Below are 23,787 nucleotides of genomic sequence, written 5' to 3'. Positions count from 1 at the left end.
AATGACGAGAGAATTCTGCCTCTTTAAAGCCTCAAACAGGAAGTGATGATGGCACTTCTACGCTCACTGCACTGGTGACAACTAGCCGCATGGCCACTCAAATACAAAGGCTGGGGTTGTATAGGTGTCAACCGGAAACAAGCCTTCACCCTGGGAGATGGAGCACGCCTTCTGGCGAATAGCTAAGACCTCTGCTGAACTCTGTATCCGACAGTGCACTCAGATGCTGGGCAAAAAATATGAAAGCTAATAGCACCTAAATGTGAGGCTGTTGTGAGGATTAAGCGAGGTAATTCATGCACGTTCACAGAACAGGACTTGGTAGATAAGAACCCCTTAATCAATTTCAGCCTTTGTCCCAAGCATGGGAACTTTGAGCTGTTTTTTTGGTTTTCTTAACAGAACAGGGTAGTTAAAGCTCAGCTAGAACAGTTACCTTCAGATAGGAAGTTTGCAAAAAGGACATTTGTGAAAACAAAAGTATTAAAATTGAGATAAGGTCACAATGGTCCAAAAACATTTTCTTTTCTGTTTTTTTTCTTTCCCTTTGCCTCTACTGTAGTTACAAAATATTGAGAATCAGAGGGTCTCTCCAAACTGACTTTAAACTCCAGTGATGGGGCCTGCTGTCCTGGACTCTTCACAAACATCAAGGTCAGGAAAGATAAGTAAGACTGATTCATGTAAATTGGTGCACCACTATGGTGAACAGTATGGAGGTTTCTTAAAAAACTAAAAATAGAGCTACCATTTATGATCCAGCAATCCTGCTCCTGGCATATATCCAGACAAAACTATAATTTGAAAAGATATACATACCTCAGTATTCACTGCAGCACTATTCACAAGAGCCAACATATGAAAGCAACCTAAATGTCAACTGACAGAGGAATGGATAAAGATGTGATCCAAGAGTTCTCCTGCGGCCCAGCAGGTTAAGTGTCCAGTGCTGTCACTGCAGTGGTTTGGGAGCTGTGTGGGATTGGTCCCTGGCCTGGGAATTTCCACATGCCATGGGCATGGCCAAGAAAAAAAAAAAAAAGAGAAAGAGAAAGAAGACAAGATACATATATACAATAGAATACTACACAGCCATAAAAAAGAATGAAATAATGCCATGTGCAGGAATATGGATGGACCTAGAGATGATTATACTAAGTGAAGTAAGTCAGAGAAAGACAAATATCATATGATATCACTTATATGTGGAATATAATTTAAAAAGTAATGCAAATAACTTACTAAACAGAAACGGACTCATAGACTTCAAAAAATAAACTTATGGTTATCAAAGAGGAAATGTGGGGGGAAGAGAGAAATCAGGAATTTGGGATTAACATTTACACACTAATATATACAAAACAGATAATCAACAAGGACCTAGTGTATAACACAAGGAAATCTACTCAATATTCTGTAATAACCTCTATGGAAAAGAATAGATTTACATGTATGTATAATTGAATCATTTTTGTGTACACCTGAAACTAACACCATATTGTAAATCAACTGTACTCCAATAAAATTAAAAATTAAATTAAAAAGATTGAAGAGATTAAAGACACATGACTACAGAAGGCAACACCGACCTGGGATGTGGCTCTAGACCAGAGAAAGGACACTAGTGGGTCACTTGGTGAAATGTGAGTAAGGCTGCTACATTAGACGGTAAGACGGGTGTTATTCACCTCCTGATGGAGAGAACTGTACCTCAATTTGTAAGAGAAAGTTCTTCTTAGGAAATACACACTGAAGTACTGCTGGAGGAACTGCAACTTCCTCTCAGATGACCCAGAGAAAACAGTAACAACATGTATATCAATTAAAAAATGATGAAATAGGGAGTTCCCTTTGTGGCTCAGTGGGTTAAGGATCTGGCATTGCTGCAAGCTGTAGTGTAGGTCGCAGATGCAGCTCAGAAGTGGTGTTGCTGTGGATTGGTGTAGGCGGGCAGCTGCAGCTCTGATTCAACCCCTAGCCTAGGAACTTCCATACACTTCTGTAAAAAGAAGGAAAAAAAAAAGAAAAAAGAATGTATACACACACACACATACACACACACACACACACATATATACACACACACACATATATACATGTGTAGCTAAGTCCTTTGCTGTACAACAGAAATTAGCACAACATTGTAAATCAACTACACTTTAAAAAAAAGAGAAAGTATTTTTAGGAGTTTCCATCATGGCTCGGTGGTTAACAAATCCAACTAGGAACCATGAGGTTGTGGGTTTGATCCCTGGCTTCGCTCAGTGGGTTAAGGATCTGGTGTTGCCGTGAGCTGTGGCGTAGGTCGCAGACGAGGCTCAGATCCCGAGTTGCTGTGGCTCTGGTGTAGGCCGGTGACTACAGCTCCGATTAGACCCCTAGCCTGGGAACCTCCATATGCTGCGAGTGTGGCCCTAGAAAAGGCAAATAGACAAAAAAATAAAATAAAAAAGAGAAAGTCTTTTTATACTAAGGTATGTATTTTTAAAAATTTTTCTTTTTTTAGACATAATGCTATTGCACACTTAATAGACTATAGTGTAAACGTAACTTTTATATACACTAGGAAATCGAAAAATTTGTGTCTCATTTTTACCGGGATATTCGGATATGTGCTTCACTGTGTTGATCTGGAACTGAATCAGTGATCTCTCTGAAGATGCCTGTACAGGACTGATGTCATCGTGAACTGTACTCAGCAAAGGGACGCCCACCAGGGTCATGGGATGCATGGTAACTACATGCTCTCATTTTTCCTCTGCCCAAAGCGGCAGCCAGTAGTCAGGACATACTGTCAATAATGACACTCAAGGGCCCTTGTAAAACCCATGTCATGTCATCAATACAAGGGTCAGTGGTGCCTCCCCTACCTTTGCCAAGTGAAACTCACTAGAGTATGTGTCAATCAGGCCCCCATCTCTGATCAATAGATCCTTCCAAGGAGTTAAAGCAGATATAGTCAAGTTATTTATTGAAGTTCCCATTGTGGCTCAGTGGTAAAAACCTGACATAGTGTCCATAAGGATGTGGGTTTGATCCCTGGCCTTGCTTAGTGGGTTAAGGATGTGGCATTGCTGCAAGCTGCAGTGTAGGTCACAGACTCAACTGGGATCCTGTGTTGCTGTGGCATAGGCTGGCAGATGCAGCTCCGATTCAATCCCTAGCCTGGAAACCTCCATATGCCACAGGTGCAGCTTGTAAAAAGAAAAAAAAAGTTATTTATAGCATGCTGACATTGCTTATAATTCTTCCTTAACAGGTTATAGAGGGAGTTCCCTAGTGGTCCAGTGGTTAGTATTCATCACTTTCACTGCTGTTCCCTGGGTTCAGTCCCTGGTCTGGAAAATGAAAGCTACTGCAGGCCATGGCCAAAATAAATAAATTTTAAAAAGTTACAGAAATAATTTTGCTCTCTATTGATTTGATTTTTTTTTCATTCAACAAACATTGATTTGTTTTCTTCCCTCCTTGCTTCAAATAGGAGTTGAACAAAATAACAAAACTGTTTAAGTTGAAAAAAATAACAAAACCGCAAAAAGTCACAACAGAAGTCCTTCGCTGCCTATAAGGCAGCTGCCTGGCCCCACAGATCCAGGGAGCGCCTGGGTAAGAAGACAGATAAACCAGTTTGACAGGTGGAAGGAGGCCAGAGTCGGTTTGCTGCCCGCCTCCTCCCACTCCCCCCAAAGTGAACCCACTGAAGGCCTGAGAAGAGGTCAGATCAACGAGAAAGTCATTCCAAAGGCTCCTGAGAGACACAGGCTGGCGCTCTTCAGTGCCTAGTTCAATCCAGCCTCCTTTAACGGAGGCAGTGTATCCAGACTCCAGTGACTGCAGAAGGCGCTACTAATTCCTCACACCTGCAAACTTCTTTGAATAATGTCCTTTGCACAGCTGTCCGGCTCAGGGGTCCCCTCTCTGGTCTGCAGCCAATGCACAGAACAAAAATCAATGCACACTGCCAAAACAGGGGCATCTCTGTGGTCCACCTCACCCGCCAGAGCGCCCACACGATCAGGCGGAGGGATACTTCTCAAACGCTGGGTGTAGTCTTCCTCCTGCCCTTGCCCGCTGCCCTCACTCTAGAAACCATCGCATGAGACGCCCCAGCTCCAGCTCTGCTTTTCGGGAAGCTGACTTCAACACTTCCTGTGATGGATGTTGGGAATTTTTTATTTTTTTCTTTTTAGGGCCACACCTGTGGCATATGCAAATTCCCAGGCTAGGGGTCTAAACAGAGTAGCAGCTGAGGCCTATCCCATAGCCACGGAAACACCGGATCTGAGCCACATCTGTGACCTATGTGTAGCCTGCTGCTACTCGCGCTCCTCAACCCACGGAGCGGGGCCAGGGATCAAACCCCCATCCTCAGGGAGACTACGTTGGATTCTTAATCTGCAGAGGCACAATGGGAACCCCAGGTGTTGGGAAATTCTAAGAAAAATTCTGGTCACTCAGGTCTTCTTGTTCCCTAGACTTTTCTGGTTCTTGACATTAAAAAAAAATTTTTTTTTTTTGGTCATGTCCACAGCCTGCAGAAGATCTCCCACCAGGGACTGAACCCGCACCACAGCAGCCACAACAGTGACAACCTCGAACCCCTTACCGGCTGAACCACCAGGGTACTCCCTAACATCTTAAATAAAGTCAAATGGGAGACCAGAGCAGTGGAACTCTGAGCTCTGAACACTAAGGAGAGCCTCTCAATGACAGTGGATGCAGAAGATCCCTGAAACTGTAAGGAAACCACAGGTGATGTTTGAGAATCTGAGTTACAGGCCAGATGAAAAAATTTCTAAGAACAGCCAACATCTGGCCCAGCCATTCTACTTTCAGGAATTTCTCTTTCTGATAATCTTTTACACACACAAAACTATGATATACACAAAGCTGCCCACAACAGCATTAGGAGGTAACAAAAGATGTGAAATAATCTAAATGTCTGTCAACAGGGACAGGTCATATAAATCATGGTAAATCCATTCTTTGGGACATATGCAGCTGTTAAGGAAAATGAGAATGAGAACACTCTGAATGCATACGGAATGATTAAGATGGAAAGCAAACACAAAGAGAAACATAAAACTACTCTTGAAGGATATACAAGAAACTGATACTACTGGCGGCCTCCAGGAAGGGAAAAGGGTGAACTGGGAGGACTTTTTCTACTTTAAAAAAAAAAAAAAGAAATTTTTTTTTTTTTTTTTGTCTTTTTAGACAGTAGCATATGGAAGTTCCCAGGCTAGGGGTCAAATTGGAGCTGCAGCTGCTGGCCTATACCACAGACACAGCAACATGGGATCCAAGCCATGTCTGTGACCTACACCACAGCCCACGGCAGTGCTGGATCCTTAACCCACTGAGTGAGGCCAGGGATTGAACCCGCATCCTCATGGATCCTAGTTGGGTTTGTTAACCACTGAGCCACGAAAGGAACTCCTACTTTTAAAATCTTGATCATGTGAATGTTATCTATTCAAAAAAAGTAAATACCACTTTAACAACTGTACAAACACAGTTATTGTTTACATACGGATTTTTATTTTTTTCAAATAGCTCTGGGGAGGGACCTCAGAGGGCAGCCAGACTGCTGGGCCTTAGAGGCAGTTTTACAAGCCGAGTGGCGGCTGCACAGAAGGTATTTAAACTCCCACACAGTTTCCCCATCTGTAAAATGGAAATACTGACACCTCTTGGAGATGTAATGATGAGTGAGTTCTCACATACAAAGCATTCAGCATGACGCCCAGAGCAAGAACTCAACCAACAGATTTACTCCACAGGAATTCGATGACCTATGACCACAGCCCAGATAAAAATTGTGTAATTTTTATAAAAATGGAGTTCCCGTTGTGGAGCAGTAGAAACGAATCTGACTAGTATCCATGAGGATGTGGGTTCGATCCCTGGCCTCACTCAGTGGGTTAAGGATCCAGCGTTGCCACGAACTGTGGTGTAGGTCACAGATGCAGCTCAGATCTCGCATTGCTGTGGCTGTGGTGTAGGCTGGCAGCTGTAGGTCCAATTCGATCCCTAGCCTGGGAACTTCTATATGCTGTGTGTGCGGCCCTAAAAAGCAGAAATAAAATAAAATAAAAATGGCACTGTAGGAGTTCTCTTGTGGCACAGTGGGTTGGGTGCTGTCACTGTAGCAGCTCAGGTCGCTGCTGTGGCATTGGTTTGATCCCTGGCCCAGGAACTTCTGTATACTGTGGGCATAGCCAAAAAAAAAAAAAAAAAAAGACACGGTTTTTCCTGCCTCCTGCACTGGTATTGCCCAAGCTTTTCTTGCTAAGAAGCAACCATGAGAGCCCCAGATCTGATGCAGGAGGCAGAGGCTTCTGTGGGTGTATTAGATACCTACATATCAAATTACCCCAAGTCAGTAGCTTAAACCAACACTAATTTATCATCTCCCAGTTCCCACTGGTCTGGAACCCCAGTAAACATCCCTGCTCACGGCCTCACATGGCTACAATCTAGATGTAGGCCAAGCTGGGGCTTTAATCTGAGGCCTGGACCAAGCTCATTTGTTGCAGCTGTAGGACCGAGGTCTTTATTTTCTGGCTGCCTTTTAGCTGAGGGCTGCTCTCAGCTTCTAGACATGATCCACAGATATCTGCCACGTGGCCCTGTGCCAGGCCTTCTCTCAGCAAGGCAGGAGTTTACTTCTCCAGGGCCAGCAAGAGACTCTCTCCTCTTGGGAAGAAGCCAGTACCTCTTTTAAGTGCTGTCACCTGATTTGGTCAGGTCTATCTGGAGATGATGTCCTTTTGACCAACCCAGAATCAACTGATTTGGAACGTTAATGACATCTGCAGCATCCCTTCACCTTGACACACGACATAACCACAGGAATGACATCCCATCACCTTGGCCACATTCTATTGGTTAGAACAAGTCACACGTCCCACCCACACTCAAGAGGATGGAATTACATAAGGTTGTGACTCACTGGGGGTCCCCCTAGGCAGTTCCTAGGGTGTGCCTGCCACAGTGGGCTAGCCTGGGAACCAGTTTGTCATACACAGAGAGACAGCACACCATGGGGGTGGGAGGGTCAGGCCTTGGCCACAACTGGGTTTGAAGGCCGACTCCAGAATTTAATGGACCTTGGGCAAGTTACAAGACCTCTCAGTCTTCATTCAACCAAAAGAAGGGGGAAATAAATAACGAACAGAGTCATTAAGGGTTACCCTAAGGGAAACTGCATGTAAAATGGCCTGATATAAGAGAGCAGACACTCAAACCATAGTTCTCCTCTCTGGAGGAACTTAGGACTTAAACAGAAGAATGATACTAATGGTCTCCTCTTAAGCCTTCCAGCAGCCCAGTCAGGAACATGTGAGACACTTTCTAAACTACTACACATGCTGTCTGGCCTACACACCCAGGAGGGGTTTTCCCCACTCTGCAAAGGGTTTTCGTCTCTGGCAAAGAGTGAAATTGCCATTTGCACCTGCTGTGACATCTCAGAACGCCTCCTTTTAGATTAGCTACCCACCCACTAGTGAGGAGCCAAATGTATAAATTATGGACCAACCAAATAATAAACTCATATGTCATTATCACAGCATCATTTTCTTTTCTTTCTTTCTTTTTGTCTTTTTAGGGCTGCTCCTGTGGCATATGGAGGTTCCCAGGCTAGGGACTGAATTGGAGCTGCAGATGCTGCTTACACCACAGCCACAGCAATGCCAGATCCTAGCCTTGTCTTTGACCTACACCACAGTGCACGGCAATGCCGGATCCTTAACCTACTGAGCAACGCCAGGGATCGAACCTACATACTCATCCGTACTAGTCAGGTTCATTTCCTGAGCCAAGATGGGAACTCCACAGCATCATTTTCGAATGAGGTTTAAGGAGTTCCTGTCATGGCTCAGCGGAAATGAACCTGCTAGCATCCATGAGGACACAGGTTCGATCCCTGGCCTTGCTCAGTAGGTTAAGAATCCAGCATTGCTGTGAGCTGTGGTATAGGTCACAGATTCGGCTTGGATCTGGTGTTGCTGTGACTGTGGTGTAGGCTGGCATCTACACTGATTCAACCCCTAGTCTGAGAACTTCCATATGCCACAGTGTGGACCTGAAGAAAAAAAAACCAAATGACATGAGAAAATACTCATGACATATTGATAATGGGGAGAAAAAAAAAAAAGACTCCAAACTGCCCTTTCATGAGCTCAAGATCTGGACTCAAATGGCCTGGCCAAAAAGCCAGTTTCACTACTTATAACTTTGTGACTTTGGGACAAGTCATCTAATTTCTCTACGTTTCCTCACCTGTAAAACGCAGCTAATGATAAGACCTACCTACCTATCATGAGGATTAAATGAGGTCACACACATGTAACACCTAGCCCAGTTGCTGTCACCTAATGGGAACTCAATACATGATAGACAATAATAATAATATTAGTTAAGTATCACTTTCAACATTTGAGAGGAAAAGTTTAAAAAAATACTTGTTTATAAACAATTTTAGCATTGTTGCTTCCTCCTTAGAGGAATAATAATAATTAAAAAAACCTAAGAGAAAAGTAAAAAGATATGGAGGTCATGCTATATTTAGTAACTCTCCACTTTTCAGAAGGTCCAACTTATTCTGAAAAATAAGCACCTGAAAGCACCTAATTAATTTTTCCATTTCTCCCCTTTCCCATTCCCTTCTGAAGGAATTTCACTTTTTCCATCTCTAAAAATGAGGATGTTATCTGTTACACTCTAAGTTTCACAGCAGTTCTTTTTGTGGGTAATATGTGGAAACCATATTTCCCTTTACCCATCCATCTATCCCTCTATCCATCTAAAGTAAAAGGAACAGCCTTGTCACTGCCTCTGCTGATTAAGACAAACCAGGTGAAAGAAATTCTCTGCAAGGGGGCTGAGAAGCTTCTTGGTTCTGATTTCTGCCAGGGAACGGAGCGAGCTGGGCTGGCTGGAGAGAGAGCCCGTGCTCCCTGTGAGCCCTCCTCCCTCCCAAAGAACTGGGGCTAGAGGACCAGCAGCCAGTGCTGGGCCCTGAGCCAGGCCACCGATGCCAGGAGTTGCTAAGGACCCCAGAGAGGAATGAATGCAGCAGGCAAGGGAACTGCTGAGCCAAATGAGTGACAAAGAAGGACAGCATGTGGCAGGCGGCGGGTCAGAGGGAGGACGCTGGGCAGCAGGCCGGGGCCAGCACAGCGGGCGGGTGGCAGGGGGAGGAAACAGATGGACGGCCAGGGGCCAGAGCAGGAAGCTCCATCGCTGAGAGCAGGAGGAAGGGAGGAGAGAAGATGCCATCCCTGATACAGAACTGAAATAAATGCATTGACCTAGACACGGAGGCCCAGGGATGGGCTGGAGGGCCTCCAGGACTCACTGTCATGCCAGAAACGCTGTGGACTCTGTTCAGACTCATGGGGCACCAACCCATACCCCCTCTCAGCGGCACCCTGGTCCCCCAGCCTTGTGGATCCCTCAGCTCCTGTTTTCATCAGTACACGCTCCTCTGGCCAGTGGCTCTGGATCTGGGTTGAAGGCGGTCATTTGGGGTGTTCTGGAGAGGGATTCTTGCTAGTAGTCAGGAAATCCACACACTCTGCAGCCTGAATAAATAAGGCCCGACAACTGTGTAGTCCTATCATCCTTCCATCATCTGCACAGGCTGTTGCCATCACTTAACTGCAAATGCATTCAAAACAGCACGAAAATGGAGTTCCCTTGTGGCTCGGTTGGCTAAGGATCCAGCACTGTCACTGCTGTGGCGCAGGTCTGATCCTTGGCCCTGGAACGTCCACATGCCATGGGCAGGGCCAAAAATAAAATAAAATAAAATTTTAAAATAAGTAAAAATAATAAATAAATAAAAATAATCTTCCATCCCACCAATGTCACTGTTTCTTTTCCAAACCAGCAGACACAAAAAATACTATTATGGCTTAAAATATCATTACTATCACATTGTTTCTGGGTGATACAGGAGCATCCGTTAATTTCCAGAGGTTAAAAAGTCTAGAAGATTGTTTAACGCCACCATGCTCAGAAGGGCAAGAGGCACTCCATTGCTCTCTCAGGGAAAGGTCACAGCCATTTATCCTGGGGAAGTATTTACAGCTTCGTACACCAAAACTTCTCTGCACGGGCGTTCAGCACAGCCTTGTTCGTGAAAGGGCAGAAGTGGAAGCTTCTTGAGACACAAAAAGGGGGAGGGGGCTGCTCACAAAGACCATGGTACATCTGTGACTGGCTACAAAAACCAATTACACAGGAACGGTCAGCCACACAAGAAATCATTCATCGCATATTAAGCAAAATATGCATTTTACAAACTGTATAGTATCGTCCTACTTTGGTAAAAACAAAACAAAAGCAACAACCGCAAATTATATGTGTCCATTATGAAATAGTATAAAATCTTACTCTAAATAGTAATCTTGGGGGAGTTCCTTTGTGCCGCATGGGGTTAAGGATCTGGTGTTGTCACTGCTGTGGCTTGCGTGGAGGCTGTGGTATGGGTTCCATCCCTGGCTAGAGAACTTCCTCATGTTGTGAGCATAGCCAAAAAAAAAAACAACAACAACAATGAAAAAAAACAAAACTGGGGAAGAGGGAGTGGGAGAGTCTGTTGTCTTCTTTGTGTCTCCTGAAGTTTCTACAGTGAACTATTACCTCTGTCATCAGGAATAACATCCATAACTTTTGATTTCTTTTTGGCCTCATCCTCGGCATGCAGAAGTTCTGGGGCCAGGCATTGAACCTGTGCTGTAGCAGTGACAATGCCATAGCCTTAACCCACTGAGCCACCAGGCAACTCCCCACTTGACCAGTGATGGAGAGCAGATTCTTATTCTTGGATCAGGATTAGGTGGGGGTCAGAGACTCTTTTTTCTTTTTCTTTTTTTTTTTTTTTTTTTTTCTGTCTTTTCAGGGCCATACCTGCGGCATATGGAGGTTCCCAGGCTAGGGGTCAAACTGGAGCTGTAGCCACTGGCCTACACCACAGCCACAGCAACAAGGGATCCAAGCCGCATCTGCAACCTAAACCACAGTTCATGGCAATGCTGGATACTTAACCCACTGAGCAAAGCCAGGGATTGAACCCACAATCTCATGTATGCTAGTCAGGTTCGCTAACTGCTGAGCCATGACGGGAACTCCGGGGTCAGAGACTCTTGACAGTGAGGTTCTTGGCTGCCCTTAACTCTCCAGCTTCAAGGAAATAGGACATGGGTATGCGGACTGCATTTGGGAACCAAACTGGGGCTCCCTTCTCTACAATGGTCTGGAAGAGAACACACTGGGGTGGGCCATTCTGAGCTTTGCTGGTTCATTCTCCACTCACAGGTCCATCCACGGTTGTATCTCCCACGGTCTAATTCCCTGTGGGGTCTGGGCTGTGAATATCCGAGTGAAGTGCACACTTGCCCTTGGCTCCAAGGCCTTCGGGCTGCACCCTCCCACCAGAGAACTCAGGCACTTTCCCCAGACTCACACTCACTTAGGATCCACTCAGCTTGGACAGGCTCCTTCAATCCTATTTCAGACAACATATCTCTATAGGATAGTTAAGTATTTGCAATGCACTCATTACTAGGCAGAAATGAATAAAATGGTAACCAAGTTTGATCCAAATGAACCCCTGTGATAATCAAAAGAAGTTTTCACAAAGTTTCCAAAATGACCCCTAGGGGGCTGTACAGCCCCAGGCTGAGAACCACCACTTCAGTGGTGGGTTGACACTATAGGATGCTTCTGGGATAGTCCTAGAAAAAGGACCATACCCTCAACCATGATTAAGCAAGACTTGGAGGGTACAGTCAGGGCATATTTCTCCTGACTCACTCACACTACTCCTGGCCCCGCTCCCTCCCCTCCAATCATTACCAATATTCCTTCCTCCAGTCTCTGAGCCATCGTCTGTGCTCTTTCTTCCGGTAAGAGCTGTTCTCTCATCCTTTAAATATCCCTTCCTCAGAAATGCCCATTCTTACCTTCCGGACAGTGAAGGCCCCCCAGTTAATTTTTTTTTTTTTTTTTTTTTTTTTTTTTTTTTACAACTGCACCTGCAACATATGGAAGTTCCCAGGCTAAGGGTCAAATCAGAGCTGCAGCTGCCGGCCTATGCCAGACTGGAGCCAAAGGTACGACCTACACTACAGCTTGCAGCAACGCTGGATTTCTAACCCACTGAGCAAGGCCAGGGATTGAACCCCCATTCTCATGGATCCTAGTTGGGTTCTTAACCTGCTGAGCCACAAGAGGAACTCCAACCCTAGTTAATTTTTAATTTTCTGTGTACTGAGGACCTCTCTTTCATAGCTTTTTATACTTATAATCATTTTATTAATGTTTATTTTCCCTATTAGAGTATCAAGAAGACAGAGACTAATCTGTCTTGTTTACTGTTTCCACACTTCCCTAGAAAACAGTAGGTACTCAATATTTACTGAGTAAATAAATGAACCTTCTGAAAGACTTTTAGATTTCAACCTTTATTGCTTATGGAAACTACATTGGGGGGGGGGGGTGTTCCCTGGTGGTCTAGCAGTTAGGATTCAGTGATTTCACTGCCAAGGCTTGAATTCAATCCTTGGTCTGGGAACTGAGATCCCACATAAAGCCACTGCATGCCACAGCCAAGAAAAAAAAAAAAAACCTTGAAAAAAAAAGAAACTAATTTTGATTCTCCTTCCATATCATGGTTCTATAAATGTTATATATAGTCTCTGGTGAAAGGATCCATCTTGTTAAAGGCTGTATTTCCACACACCTCGCTTGCACAGAGGTAAGACCAGAGTAGATGTTCAGTAAGTGAGATGAAGCCTCTTTCTAAATGTCAGGATGGGAAGATTATCTTGAATTGCCCAGTACTGGCCCATGTTGTTCTCTCTCTCCTTCCTTTCCACCCTCTTTCCTTCCTCCCCGCCCCACCCAGCATCACCTACCTCTGACTTAGGCATATTGATTAAAGACACTGAGAGGCCAGTGGGGCACTCCCAAACAGACATATCTACACTCAACTCTCAAGATTCAGCTCAAATGTCACCTTCGTCTTCCTTCCATCCTTCCTCCCTTATGTGGGCAATCACAGAGCTTTCATCTCCCTGACCAGGCAGTTTGGGGACTTCTCTGCCTCCTCAGCAGAACCACAGACTTCCTGAAAGGCAAGGGCTTTGTCAACAGAAACAGAGATGAATATGGCACTCACAAACACACTCACGAACACACTGACCAGGAGTGCTGGTGGAACAGGAGCAAGGGTCCCTGGACCCCTGCATAACTGGGGCACCCTTCCACCTCAGGCCCCTCAGGGACCCAAGTGATGCCAGGAGACCTGGCTCTTTAGGTCAGGCTCTTGTGAGGTTCCAGATGGACATTCCAATAGGGTGCTTGGGACGACTCCCAGAAAAGAGAATGGGGAGGAGCTAGAGAAGGGGCCCAAGTGAACAGTCTTAAATGGTCTCGCTGTTGTAATATGACCATCCTGCAAAGGCGACTTCACTCCCAAGGGGTCTGCTCAAACCAGCCTGCAGTCATAGGGGGGTCCCCTGTGCAGGAAGAAGGTGTCAGAATCCTCTGGGCACACAGAGGAGCTATTCTCCAAGTCTTTGTTCTCTTTGAAACAACCAGATCATCACCTGCAACTTGGCACACGAATCACAGTTAAGAGGCTAGCTGAGGAGCTTAAATTGAAATGGAGGTTTGTCTTCACAACTTTGTCCATTAAACTCATGGACCAAGATGGAGGCTCTGATTACAATCTTTGTCCACCAAACTCACCATACAGCTCAGCTGGGGCCTGACCCACCCCCACCCATTTTTTTAAGGATGCGGAGGTAGGCTAGCCCCCTCAATTTGACTGATCAGACCGCTTAGCCTAAATCAAAAAAAAAAAAAAGAAAGAAAAAAGAAAAAAAAAAAAAAGCCTTGCTCAAAACCAACACAGCTCAACATAATTTTTTTTGTTAATAGCTAAAATGCCCCTACTTTCTAATTTTTGGTCCACTTCAATGCTCTTCGAGAAAAGGGAACTCAATCCCCCTTCCTTTCAGGTCTGGCCAAGCAGAAAACCAGAGCCCTCTGTACACACTCAGCATCCAGAGCAACAGCGCTGTGGATACTTGGACAGACCTCATCCCGCGCCCATCCCTGGGGCTGATGCAGCTGCCCTGGCCCTGGCTCTGGCTCTGTGACCGGGTGGCTAACCCACATCCCTTCCTTCACACCCCCTTTCAAAATTACCACTTCCCCGTCCACCATTCCGGCTGCAAACAGTACAATGAGTGGAGTCACAGAACAGCCCAGCTCAGTTTCAAAACATATCCAACAAACGGGAAAGGTGTTTTCCTTAAGATTTAAATATTTTAAGGAAGAAAAAAAAAAAACGGGAAGGGAGAAAACAGTGCGGAACAAGGGCTCAGGCCGGGAAGGTCTGCCCTGGTGGAGGTTCCTGCAGCTCTGGTCGCACTCGGCGCCTGGGCTTTCGTCCTGCCCGTCTCCAAAATGACCCCCAGTCTGGCGACCCCGGCTCCCCAAAATCGACGTTCCCCAGTGACCGCTGCCGTCCAACGGCCGCGAGACCCCCTTTGAAGCTTGACGGCTGCCGCACGGATGCTTTCTCTCCCCGCCCCGCTCCGCTCCGGGAAGCCAGGCCTTCGGACTCCGCGCTCGGAGGAGGAAGCCCCGCGGCGCGCGGCTCCAGAAAAGAGGCGGCCGCGGCCGAGAAGAGGTCGGGTTCCGCGGCCTGAGTGCCGCTGCCCGGGCACTCTCCCCTCCCGGCTCGGGTCCGAAGCTGCGCGGCCCGAGAAAAGGAAGGAAGACGCACAGGAACTTTGGCGGCGGCTTCGGTCACGAGCGGGCAGGCCCCTCAGAACTGCTGGAAACACTTGGGACCCCGGAGCGGGGGCTGCTGGAGCAGACCGAGTGGGGCGGAGTTCCAGCGCGGGAGCTGCACGCTCAACTCGCCCGAGGAAGCCCCCTCCGACTTGACTTGGGCGGTACGCTCTCCGCCGGGGGGGCGGGATGCTCCGGCGGCGGGCGCGATCCCTCCCCGGACTCTGCCCTCCAGGTCTCCCCGTGTGACCCCCGGCCCGCTCCCGAGCCTCTCTCACCATCTGCGCCACTTTCAGCAGCGCCGCGTGGGTGCGGGGGTAGAAGGGGTCCAGCAGCCCTTCCGACGAGCCCGCGCCCGGCTGCCCCGCGCCAGCACCGGGTCCCGAGGAGCTGCCGCTGCTGCACGTGGTGCGAACGAGCCCAGCTCCGTGCGACATTTCGCAGCCCCTGCCCGCCCGCCGCCTCCTCCGGCCGGGGCCGAAGGCCAGCTGCGAAGGGGCGGAGTGGGGCCGCGGGGCGGGGCGGGGCCGCGGGGCGGGACCCTAGCGTCCGGGAGAGGCGCTAGCGCCCCGGGCCCGCGCGGGGACGCTCACCCAGCCTCGGCGGGACCTGGCCGGGGAGGGCCCGGTTCGCGATCTCCGGAAAGGTGGCTGCACCCCCTAGCCCTCGGGGAGGCGCGGAAGTCGGGCTGGAGGGAGGAGGGAAACCAACGCCCTGGGCCGTGGCCTTTCCGAGGTGGGCGAGGCCCGGGCACAGCTGGGTTTGGGCCTCCTGGGATTTGGTGTGGGCGCGCCTGCGAATGTGTGCTAAGAGCGCTTGATTGAAGTGTAACTCGCATACACTGAAATGCCCAAACCCTCCGTGTTCAGCTCCGTTAATTGTTCTGTATGTGTACGTACACCTGTGTAACCCCCCCGCCCCAGCAACCAATAGAACATGCCAATACTTGTGCTTTCCCCCTTGTGTCACTACAGATTCGTGTCCTCTCTTCTCAGACTTGATATACTTTAAATAATACAGCAATATTCTCATTTGTGTCTGGCTTCTTTCACTCAGTACAACACATTGAGATGAATTCTGTGTGCCCAATAAAACTGTGGTGAATATTCTGGTGAGATTTTTTGGTGGACATAAACAAGCTCTCAATTCTTTGGATAAATACCTATGAGTGGGTTTGCTGAGTCACATGGAGAGCATAGGTTTACCTCTAATAGGAGCGGCCAGTTATCCAAGCCATGTTGCCCTCCTTTGGGGTTACTTTCATTTTATTTTTTGTCTTTTTAGGGCTGCATCCGTGGCATATCAAGTTCCCAGGCTAGAGGTTTAATTGGAGCTGTTGCTGCTGGCCTACACCACAGCTCATGGCAACACTGGATCCTTAAACCACTGGGCGAGACCAGGGATCAAACTGGCATCCTCATGGACACTAGGTGTGGTTCTTAATCCGCTGAGCCATAGCAGGAACTCCCTGGGTTACTTTTAAATTGAAGACAGGTGCAAACAGGACTACTGAAGTGAGATGTTATCGGTGTTCTCTTTGAGCAGAGTGTCCCTGTGGCCAATCTTGTTATTTCTCAAAAAAACTTGGAGATAATGCAAAAATCTCTCTCTAAGAGATCACTGGATGCCAGGGCTGTGCTGTCGTCAGGAGACTGTCTTGATGATTCTAGAAAGTGGAGATACTCATGCAATCTCTGCTTTGATAAGTTTCCCAGGTGATTCTGATAAAATCTCAAGTTTGAGCACCAGTCATTGCCAAAGTTGAGGCAGTTGGGGTTTCACTACACTATTTTCTCCACTTTTGTGTACATTTGAAAATTTCCAGAAGTTCCCATCTTGGCACAGCAGAAATGAATCCGACTAGGAACCATGAGGTTTCAGGTTCCATCCCTGGCCTCGCTCAGTGGGTTAAGGATCCAGTGTTGCCGTAAGCTGTGGTGTAGGCTGGCACCTGCAGCTCCAATTTGACCCCTAGCCTGGGAGCCTCCATATGCCATGGGTGTGGCCCTAAAAAAAAAGAAAGAAAGAAAGGAAGAAAATTTCTTTGATCAAAAAAATAAAAAATGCTCCCAGTATCTGTGTTCTCTTTAGACAGCAGTCACAGTGCCTGGTAGTTCAGTTTCCTTCTCTGTAAAACAAAGATAATTGCACCTTGGGGCTGCAGTGACAATGAGCAGAGCAGGAGGTCTGTGACTGTTTCAGATGCCACAAGCATGGATTTTGGAATAGCACATTACGTTCCATGTAAACTTAAGTCACTTCTGGACCTTTCCAAGGCTTTGGAACCCACCATGGAGATCACAGGGGGTCTTTGTTGAAGTGAAGGCTTCAGGGAAGCAGAAAAACCCAGCACTGGACAATTTCTCCTCTTTATGGGAGACTTCATCTAATTCTCCAGCAAACTGGTGATTTTTTTCCTTTTTTCTTTTTGTCTTTTTAGGGCCACACCCATGGCATATGGAGGTTCCCAAGCTAGGGGTCAAATTGGAGCTGCAGCTGCCGACCAACGCAGGATCCAAGCCACATCTGCAACCTACACCACAGCTCACGACAATGCTGGATCCTTAACCCACTGAGCTAGGCCAGGGATTGAACCCGAGTCCTCATGGATATTAGTCGGTTTGTTACCACTGAGCCACGAGGGGAACTTCAAGAAATACAAATTCTGGAGTTCCCATTGTGGCGCACTGGTTAACGAATCCGACTAGGAACCATGAGGTTGAGGGTTGGGTCCCTGCCCTTGCTCAGTGGGTTAACGATCCGGCGTTGCCGTGAGCTGTGGTGTAGGTTGCAGACGCGGCTCGGATCCCGCGTTGCTGTGGCTCTGGCGTAGGCCAGTGGCTACAGCTCCGATTCAACCCCTAGCCTAGGAACCTCCATATGCCGCGGGAGCGGCCCAAGAAATAGCAACAATAACAACAACAACAACAACAACAAAGACAAAAAAAAAAAAAATAAAAAGAAGACAGCTGAATTCTAAAAAAAAAAAAGAAATACAAATTCTTAGCATATATTCCTCCCCCTCGTTGTCATCCACACCAGACCTGCTGAATCAGAACCTCCTCAGAAAACTAAATACAGAACTACCATATAATCTAGCAATCCCACTCCTGGGCATCTATCTGGACTAAACTATAATTCAAAAAGATACATGCACCCTGTGATTATTGCAGCACTATTCACAATAGCCAAGACTTGGAAACAAGCTAAGTGTTCATTGACAGATGAATGCATTAAGATATGGTACACATATACAATGGAATACTACTCAGCCACAAAAAAGGACAAAATAATGCCATTTGCAGCAATATGGGTGCAACTAGAGAGTCTCATACTGAGTGAAGGAAGCCAGAATGAGAAAGACAAATACCATATGATATCACTTATATGTGAAATCTAAAATATGGCACAAATGAACCTATCTACAAAACAGAAACAGACTCACATAGAGAACAGACCTGTGGTTGCCAAGGGGGAGGGGGAGGGAGTGGGATGGACTGGGAGTTCGGTATTAGTAGGTGCAAACTATTACATTTTGAATGGATAAGCAATGAGGTCCTACTGTACAGCATAGGGAACTATATCTAATCTCTTGGGATAGAACATGATAGAAGAGAGTATGAGAAAAAGAATGTATATATATGTATGATTGGGTCACGATGCAACACAGAGGAAATTGACACAAAACTGTAAATCAACTAATATATATATGCGTGTATTTATGTACACACACATACACACAGCTATATATGGGGGAAAAAAAAGAACCTCCAGAGGTGAGGCTCAACAATCTGTGTTTCAACAAGTTGGCCCTCCACCTCCCGTATGATTCTGATGCGGGTCAGAGTTTGAGAACAACTGTCATCTCCTGAGTCCACTAGAGTTGAGATTTTGCTGGTTTTCTCTGAACACTGTTGGCCAAAATCCCAGCCTAGATGTGAAGTAGTCACTGGTGATGGCCACTCTGTGTTAATCACTTTATCATGATCACTTAAAAGCTTGAGCAAGAGGATTTCCCGTCATGGCCCAGGGGAAATGAATCCGACTGGGAACCATGAAGTTGGGGGTTTGATCCCTGGCCTCACTCAGTGGGTTGAGGATCCAGCGTTGCTGTGAGCTGTGGTGTAGATCGCAGACGTGGTTGGATCTGGTGTTGCCGTGGCTGTGGCGTAGGCTCGTGGCTTCAGCTCAAATTAGACTCTTAGACTGGAAACCTCAATATGCCATGGGTGCAGCCCTAAAAAAAACAAAAAGATGAAGAAAAAAAAAAAAAAGCTTGAATGAGAAGCTTGGCTGCACAAGAGCTAGGTGCTGGCTTGGAGTATAAGAGGCTCCATTGACCAGACCTGCAGCCAAGTACATGAAGATGTCTACATGGTGTGATGCCTTCTGCCCCTCAGGGAGTAAAGGCTTAGGTGGGGTGCACTCACAAGAATGAAGGTCCCACCCACCTCTGCCATGTTGTCTTGCTACCCCTCCAGTCACATCTAGGAGCTTCCAATCCTTTGGACCCCATGCTCAAGCCTGAATTAACTTTATGCCCTCTGCTACATCATGCCTCTGTTTGTCTGAATTCTCTTTGCCACCCACCAACGGTGGCATTAATAGCTCTTTATCTGTCAATGTGTGGTTGAGATGGCCCTTCCTCCAGGAAGCCCTCCCTGACTTCTATTTCCCAGTAAGGTAAACTGAACTCCCACCATTTGATTAGGAAGCTGCATGGTGATATTGTCAAGTCATCTTTGGACAATACAACTTGCCATGACTCTTATGAGGATTAGATAAATTAAGGCCTGGAAAGCCTTGAGCACAGTGCCTGGCACGTAGCAAGTCCTCAAAAATGTACAGGCTTTTCTGAGTCCTATATCCTGATATCCTGGGCACCAATCAAAAGGCCTGGAACACAACAGTATATCTTTATTACTTTTAAATTCGATAGTGGAAGAACTGTTAACCATTTATTTACACTTAATTGCCATGCAGCCCAAGAATAATTGTGACTATCATTAAACTGGTCAGATCAATTTCACTGTTCTAGTAAATGAAAACTAAGCCTGAACATGACTGCTTTCTGTGTATATTGAGTGATCTTCTACTGGAAAATGGGGAAAAAAAATAGAGGAAACCTGGATGTTCCCATGTGGTGAAGTGGGTTAAGGATCTGGCACTGCTGCAGCTGTGGCACACATTTGATTCCTAGCCCAGGAACTTCCACTTACTGTGGGTGCAGCCGGAAAAAAAAAAAAAAAAGAGGAAACTTACCTGGAGAGTCAAGAAAAGAGTGGAAAGAGCACTGGGTTCAGAGTTAGAACATCTGGCCTGGAATCCAGGTGCCTTGGAGCAAGAATCTCTGTATCTGCAAGGGGTTGCAGGGAGCATTGATTACCTCACAGGGCTGCTGTGAGAACTGAACGAGACTACACTTGTTCAGGCATTCGGCACACATGAGTGGACCCTGAAATAAACTGGGATGGAAAATGGCTATGCCTGGCAGATTGGGGCAAACAGCATCTGGAGCCGAGATATAGCAAAAAGCAAGCAAGCAAACAAACAACAAAGCAAAAACCTCAGGGCTGCCCTGGGCTCAGATCTGCGCTTTGCTCATAACCCTTGTCCAGCGTATATGCCTTGCCCGAAGTCCTTCAGATGCCCCAAGAGAAAGGTCTGTGCACAACTGAGGGACGCAAAACATTGCTAATGCCTGCTGCCCTGCTCAGGCCATGTGTACTTGGTTCCTGCCTGCACTTGAGCATTAGGGGCTGTATGGCACTGGTGGCCCCCAAACTACCCCCCGCCCTCACCTGATGTGTCTCTGGAAAACCCACCCTATGGTGGATGTCACTTTGCAGATGATACCTGCCAATGTCTGCTCCTCTAAAACTGGCAAGGACAGATGGTTTGGTGATGGCTGAGAGCATGGTGACATTCTACAGGTCGGCAGTGAAGCTGGCCTTAGTTTTCTCATTTTCTGGCAATTTCCTGTGTGTTTGCCGTGTCTCAGGTCACTGTAGGCTCCCTGTTGATCATCTCCTCCATCAGTTTCTTCCACTGGCTGCGACTTGCTAGTAGTGAGTTGTTTACCCAGGCTGTGGGGCTGTACATTTGGAAGGGGTTGGGCAGGGGGCTTAACTCCTTAAGCAGTGAGACAGTCTGTAAAGGTCCTGGTTTTGTTTGCTCAACCTTTGGAAGGAAGAGATGGGACTCTGGCTGCCAGTCTGCCCACAAATGAAGTTGTCTGGATCTCAGTGTGCCTCAATGAAATGGGCAGATGACACTCTTTTTTTTTTCTAGAGCTGTTCCCGTGGCATATGGAGGTTCCCAGGCAAGGAGTCTAATCGGAGCTTTAGGTACCGGCCTACGCCAGAGCCACAGCAACACCAGATCTGAGCCCCGTCTGTGACCTACACCACAGATCATGGCAACGCTGGATCCTTAACCCACTGAGCAAGGCCAGGGATCAAATCAGCAACCTCATGGGTCCTGGTTGGATTCGTTAACCACTGTGCCACGATGGGAACTCCCAACACTCATTTTTGAGGTTCAAAAAGAAATGAGTTTGAAAATGTTAAGGTAATAAAGCAACATAGAAATGTAAGGAGAAATCAGCTTTTTGTGCATTTTTCTACTAGAATCAGTGCATCTTCTATGAAGTTATCAGAAGAGGGGAGGGGGGAAAGCTCTTTTTCCTCCTTTGTCCATGTGATGGTGAAAGATGACTACACTTCCCTTCAAAAGGACACCCAAGCAATGGGTATATTTGCCTGAATGGTTTTCATACAATTGCTATAGTCATTTGTCACCCTTTATAAGAGGACCTGAAGATACTAATTTTCCCACTAACAGCAAGGATCCTATTTTTTTCAGCCTGCTGAAACCACCACCTTTTCTTATTTTAAAATATCCATTATTTGTTGAGAATCAATGTATTTCCGGCTTATCGCAGAAAATCGGGGGAAATTCAGAAAAAAAAAAAACAAGAAACATATGGTCCCACCACCCTTTACAGTTTGGTGTGCTCCATCTTTTGTAAACTCCAAGTTATACCATAAACAGACCCTGTTAGAGACTCCTCACAGTGGCATTCCCATTTTGGCTCAGCAATAATGAACCTGACTGGTTATCTGGGGTTCAATCCCTGGCCTCATGGGTTAAGGATCCGGTGTTGCTGTGAATTGTGGTATAGGTCGCAGATGCGGCTCGGATCCTGTGTTGCTGTGGCTGTGGCTGGTGGCTACAGTTCTTACTCAACATCTAGACTGGGAACTTCAATATGCCACGGGTGTGGCCCTAAAAAGACCAAAACAAAACACTTCCTCACAGGAATTTCCATTGTTGCTCAGCGGGTTAAGAACCCAACTAGTATGCACGAGGATGAGGGTTCGATCCCTGGCCTAGTTCAGTGGGTTAAGGATCTGGCATTGCCACAAGCTAGGTAGGTCACAGATACGGCTCAGATCTGGCATTGCTGTGGCTGTGGTGTAGGCCAGCAGCTATAGCTCTGATTCTGCCCCTAGCCTGGGAACCTCCATATGCCATAGGTGTGGTCCTAAAAAAGAAAAAAAAGGAAAAAAGAAAAAAAAAATTCCTCACAAAGTTTTCAGTGGCAGCATTGATTTTCCGTGTGTATGCAATTGATTTTTCTCCATTATACATTTTTAGGAAGACCATACTTTAACCACTGATCTTAAGTTTAATAACTCATCTAGCAAGCACAATTCAAGCACACCCTGAGAAATGTGTTAAAAATACAAAGTTAAATCATTAATGATGGTGCTCATCAATTCCAGTTGTGAATAAACTGGGGTTGTAGTGCATTCATTTCTAAAAGCTCATTCAATGGATTTGATTATTTATTGAACCATTTTCCAACTAAATCTAGTTTATTTTTTCCCCTACTATACCTAAGACTAGGATTAGTATCTTCGAGCGTGAATCTTAGACTCCTACGAGAGGCATTTCCCAAGTCCAAAAGAATGAATTTTTTTATTTGTTTTAGGGCTGCATCTGCAGCATATGGGAGTTCCCAGGCTAGGGATCAAATCAGAGCTGGTCTACACCACAGCCACAGACTCACCAGATCTGAGCCACATCTGCAACCTACCCCATAGTTCACGGTAATGCCAGATCCTTAACACACTGAGTGAGGCCAGGGATCGAACCCACATCCTCATGGATACTAGTCAGATTTGTAACCCACTGAGCCACAATGGCAACTCCCTGAGAATGAATATTTTTTAAGGCTCTTTTTTTTTTTTTTTTTTTCCTGGAAATGTATCATTTTATCCCTAAACCCTATGTAGTTTTCACCTGGATCCTTTCCTCATAAAACAGATGATTTCTGTACACTAGGCTGAGAGAGTTGAAGGCCAGAAGTGATAAGACTTCCATGTCAGCCCAAGCCATTCTAATTACTCAAGTGCAACCTTGGGCAAATCACTGATCACTTACTGCAGCCTCAGTTGTCCTCATCAGGTAACTGGGGCTGTGGACACCTGCCTTACCAAAGGCAAAGCACTTCTGAGGATCATTTGACACCATGTGCAAAAGCAACTTAAGTATAAAGTTGTAGGGTTTTGTTTTTGTTTCGTTCTTTTTTTGGCTGTCCCGTGACATACGGAGTTCCCAGGCCAGGGATGGGACCGTAGCCACAGTTGCATCTCAGCTGTGGCAACACTGGATCCTTAACCCACTGTACCTGGCCAGAGATTGATCAAACCTGCGTCCCAACACTCCAAAGACGCTGCCAATCCCACTGTATCACAGGGAGAATTCCAATTGTAGGCTGAATAGTGAAACCGCCATTTTTGAAGGTCGAGAAAGTCATAGATTGGCACTTTTATACAGCTCAACCTAATACTCTATCATTGAATGGTTGGAAGTTTTTAGGCAATTAGTTTTTTATATGCTCCAGAAATCAATCAGCTGGTTGTATGATTTCCCAGGTACCTAGTTCATCAACTACCTGGGAGG

The 23,787-nt window shown here is 46.4% G+C and overlaps 1 protein-coding gene across 3 annotated transcripts in view; it reads right to left on the bottom strand.

The window, feature by feature from the left end:
* Positions 1-16,153, bottom strand: part of CMTM7 (CKLF like MARVEL transmembrane domain containing 7) — a 52,806-nt gene extending 36,653 nt beyond the window's left edge. Inside the window, exon 1 of one of the 3 annotated variants that reach the window (XR_002337481.1) lies at positions 15,096-15,935. Coding sequence is in view for 2 of the 3 variants with exons in the window: in XM_021068407.1 (XP_020924066.1) it covers positions 15,411-15,849 (439 nt within the window). In the remaining variant the exon portion in view is untranslated. 3 annotated transcript variants of the gene reach the window in all.

The sequence above is a fragment of the Sus scrofa genome, chromosome 13 (assembly GCF_000003025.6).
Source record: "Sus scrofa isolate TJ Tabasco breed Duroc chromosome 13, Sscrofa11.1, whole genome shotgun sequence".
Lineage (NCBI taxonomy): Eukaryota > Metazoa > Chordata > Mammalia > Artiodactyla > Suidae > Sus > Sus scrofa.
This window is presented reverse-complemented; position numbering and strand designations above follow the sequence as displayed.